This window comes from Brachionichthys hirsutus, chromosome 13 (genome assembly GCF_040956055.1).
Source record: "Brachionichthys hirsutus isolate HB-005 chromosome 13, CSIRO-AGI_Bhir_v1, whole genome shotgun sequence".
In the NCBI taxonomy this organism is placed as follows: domain Eukaryota; kingdom Metazoa; phylum Chordata; class Actinopteri; order Lophiiformes; family Brachionichthyidae; genus Brachionichthys; species Brachionichthys hirsutus.
This window is the reverse complement of record NC_090909.1, coordinates 11,713,567-11,717,705: the sequence shown is the minus strand read 5'-3', so window position 1 is coordinate 11,717,705 and position 4,139 is coordinate 11,713,567. Positions and strand designations below refer to the sequence as shown.

Here is a 4,139-nt window from a genome sequence, read left to right as displayed (position 1 = left end):
CCGAGCGTCATCCGGACCGGATCCAGAATGGAGTCAGCAAAAAAGTTTACATTTTAACATTAAAAACTCCATTTATGGATTCAAAAAGCAGCTAAAAATAAACTCTGATTCACTTTGATGTTTCATGGTTGGTGTTTAAAGGTACCGAGAACAATCTAGAACCTTCTGGTGCTGATCCAGATCACCGACTGGAACCCGCGTGTTTGCCCTCCGGTCCGGCAGGTGGCGGCAACGCATCCAGAAACTGTCCCGCATCAAGGAAAGAAGAGGCTGAACCGGCTCAGCTGTCCAGACTCGGAGGACGTCGTGGACCGGACGCGTCCGGTGCTCCCGCTGCTTCCGTCCAGGTATCCGTGGGCCGGTTCCGGTGGGTTGGAGCTCCGTGCCTGCCGGAAGTTCTGCCGGCTTGTTTATGAATGTTCCGTCGGAACACGGAGGGTCTGACGCCGCCGCGCTTTGAACTCTCTTTGAACTCTCTCGTGTTCTAGAGTCCACGAAGCTTTTATTTTAGAAGCGTTCGGGGGACGCGGGAGTCAGAAGCTCGGCCGGTTCCGTCGTGGGTCGCGTCGCGTCGCGTCTCGTCTTCACGCGTCACGTGTTCGAGCTGGACGTGCGTGTGTTTATTTTATTTTACAACGACAGGTTGGATGTCCACTGAAGGACCCCCCCGGGACCCCCCCCCCGTTTTGTTTTAAAGTGCTTTTAAGCGTTTTAATCTTCTTTATTATTATTTCTTTGTTCTGCTGCAGTTAATCTATAAAAGTCTTTATCATCATCAACAGATCTGTTTGCAGCCCCCACCCTGTCACAACACACCAGCTCCGCCCCCCCTCCACACACACGCACACACACACACGCACACACACACGCACACACACACACACGACCAGCCAATGAGGACGATCGCAGTCCTGGGGGGCGGGATTGGGGGGTTGGCAGCCTCTTACTACCTGGCCAAGAGCCCTCAGGTCATCAAGGTACACGCGCACACACACACACACACACACACACACACCACCACCTCTTGCTGTTCATTCTTCTGTGTCTCCCCCCCCCCCCCCCAGGTGGTTCTGGTGGAGTCCAGCAGTCGTTTCGGGGGCTGGCTGCGGTCCACCAGGCGGTCAGACGGGGCGGTGTTTGAGCACGGGCCAAGAGGGGTTCGACCTGCAGGGGGCGTGGGCCACAACACCCTCAATATGGTGAAGAGCCAGGGACTCGGGTTAGAACCAGCGACTCGGGTTAGAACCAGGGACTCTGTTTAGAACCAGGGACTCTGTTTAGAACCAGGGACTCTGTTTAGAACCAGGGACTCGGGTTAGAACCAGCGACTCGGTTTAGAACCAGGGACTCTGTTTAGAACCAGGGACTCTGTTTAGAACCAGGGACTCTGTTTAGAACCAGGGACTCTGTTTAGAACCAGGGACTCTGTTTAGAACCAGGGACTCGGGTTAGAACCAGGGACTCTGTTTAGAACCAGGGACTCGGGTTAGAACCAGGGACTCTGTTTAGAACCAGGGACTCGGGTTAGAACCAGGGACTCGGGTTAGAGCCAGGGACTCGGGTTAGAACCAGCGACTCGGGTTAGAACCAGCGACTCGGTTTAGAACCAGGGACTCTGTTTAGAACCAGGGACTCTGTTTAGAACCAGGGACTCTGTTTAGAACCAGGGACTCGGGTTAGAACCAGCGACTCGGTTTAGAACCAGGGACTCTGTTTAGAACCAGGGACTCGGGTTAGAACCAGCGACTCGGTTTAGAACCGGCGACTCGGGTTAGAACCGGAGACTTGGTTTAGAACCAGCGACTCGGGTTAGAACCAGCGACTCGGTTTAGAACCGGCGACTCGGTTTAGAACCGGAGACTTGGTTTAGAACCAGGGACTCGGTTTAGAACCTGCTTCTGATTCTTGGGCCGACCTTTTAAAACTTCGAGTCTCTTCACAGATCTCGTTTTGATGCGTCAGGAGAACGCTAGCCGGTGCGCACGTGTCACGAGTCCCACGGTGATTTATCGTAGAGCTCCGCCCACCCATTTAGAAGTTTCTCCTAAAATCCAGACGCGTCCCACAGATCAATAAAGATATTAGTTTAACCAATGATAGCGTGCTGGTTTATGCTGGTTTAGGTTTTACTAGTGTGTGTGCGTGCGTGTGCGTGTGTGTGCGTGTGCATGTGTGTGCGTGTGTGTGCATGTGTGTGCGTGCGTTTGTGCATGTGTGTGTGTGTGCGTGTGCGTGTGCGTGTGCGTGTGCGTGTGCGTGCGTGCGCGTGCGCGTGCGTGTGTGTGTGTGTGTGCGTGCGTGTGTGTGTGTGCGTGCGTGTGCGTGTGTGTGTGCGTGTGTGTGTGCGTGTGCGTGCGCGTGTGTGTGTGCGTGTGCGTGCGTGCGTGTGTGCGTGTGCGTGCGTGTGTGTGTGTGTGCGTGCGTGTGCAGGTGCACGACCTCGGTCTGGGTGGGGCGGTCCTTCCTGTTGCCTCCAGTCATGCTGCCTCCAGGAACCGATACCTGTACGTCAACAAGCAGCTCCACAGGATGCCTTCAGGACTCAGGTAGGGCTCTGGAGCCTGGGGGGGGGGGGGGGGGGGGCACGGGGGGGACACACACACACACTAACACACACACACACACACACACACGCACACACACACCCCTTAGGTCGCGCCGAACTAGATAAACATTTATTGAACATGAATAAAACCAGACAGGAATATCGTTCCAGAATAATACACTAAATCACTTCTAATATTTTGATCTCCGTAAATACAAACGATACGCATTAGAAATACGGACATGCTGAAACCTCCACTGTCCTTTCGGCTTGTCTCCGTCTCCACTTCACTCTGTCCTTTGCATCGTCCTCCCCAACACCAGCCACTCTCATGTCTTCCCTCACTACGTCCATGTCTCTTCTCCTGGGTCGTCCTCTAGCCCTGTTCCCTGGCAGTTCCATCCTCAGCATCCTTCTACCGATATAGTCCCCGTCTCTCCTCTGGACATGTCCAACCCATCAAAGTCTGGTCTCTCTGACCTTGTCTCCAAAACGTCTAACCTTCACTGTCCCTCTTATTGTCTCATGTCTAATCCTGTCCAACCTGGTCACTCCCAGCGTCTTCATCTCCTCCACTTCTAGCTCCGCCTCCTGTCCTTTCCTCAGAGACACTGTCTCTAAGCCGTCCATCATGGCTGTCCTCACCACTGTCTCTAAGCTGTCCATCATGCTGTCCTCACCACTGTCTCTAAGCCGTCCATCATGCTGTCCTCACCACTGTCTCTAAGCCGTCCATCATGCTGTCCTCACCACTGTCTCTAAGCCGTCCATCAAACTTGGCCTGGCGTCCTGACTCCCCCTCACAGTACCGTGTTTGTATTTTGGATGAGGCACATTGTGAATGTGAGGCCTGCCGGTAATTGTAAAGCGCTCTGAGTACTGTAAAGGTGGAAAAGCGCTATAAGTGCAGACTATTTAGCATTTAGCAGCATTTAGCATTTAGCAGCATTTAGCATTTAGCATTGTTGCTCTCATTCCGGGGTATCTGCTTGTAGCGTGAAATGTCTTGCTGATCTTCCGTACACCAAAGTCAGTCATTACCACTATAGATACATGTATTTATACGTGTGTGTATATATATTTATACACTACCGTACGAATGCCTGGGGTCACCCAGACAAAGGGAGGTCAGTTCTTTAGCTGTGCTAGCATGATTGCAGGGTTTTCTGCTCGTCCATTCTCCTTCTTGAGCAGACTCGTTGTACCGTTGGAACGCTGGAGCGATGGTCGCTGGGAACGGGCCTCGATGCGCCGACGTAGAACCCCAGAAACCTAGAACAGGCGTTTACCACGTTAGCGATGTATATAGAGTGTCTCTGATTCGTTTAAAGTTATCATTGAAAAGGCAATAATCCCGTCTGTTGGTCCTCTTTGTCTCCGTCTCCTTCAGTGGACTTTTTCTCGCCGTCCCACCCTTCTCTCGCCCTCTGCTGCTGTCCATCGCCACGGAGGTGCTGGTGAAGAGAAGCAGGAAAGACGACGAGACGATTCATTCGTTCTTCTCTCGGAGGCTTGGAAAGGAGGTGTGTGTGTGTGTGGGGGGGGGGGGGTCGTTCTGTATCCTGTGGCCGATGTGTCAGACCCGGTACGGATG

At 53.2% G+C, this 4,139-nt stretch overlaps 1 protein-coding gene across 1 annotated transcript in view; it reads left to right on the top strand.

Moving 5' to 3' along the window:
* The first annotated feature begins 893 nt into the window (after window positions 1-893).
* The window catches only part of ppox (protoporphyrinogen oxidase), a 10,768-nt gene continuing 7,522 nt past the window's right edge, over window positions 894-4,139 (top strand). The window contains exons 1-4 of the mRNA XM_068747173.1: window positions 894-977; window positions 1,065-1,199; window positions 2,431-2,546; window positions 3,936-4,068. Of these exons, the coding sequence (XP_068603274.1) occupies window positions 894-977; window positions 1,065-1,199; window positions 2,431-2,546; window positions 3,936-4,068 (468 nt within the window). The remainder of the gene's footprint in view (window positions 978-1,064; window positions 1,200-2,430; window positions 2,547-3,935; window positions 4,069-4,139) is intronic.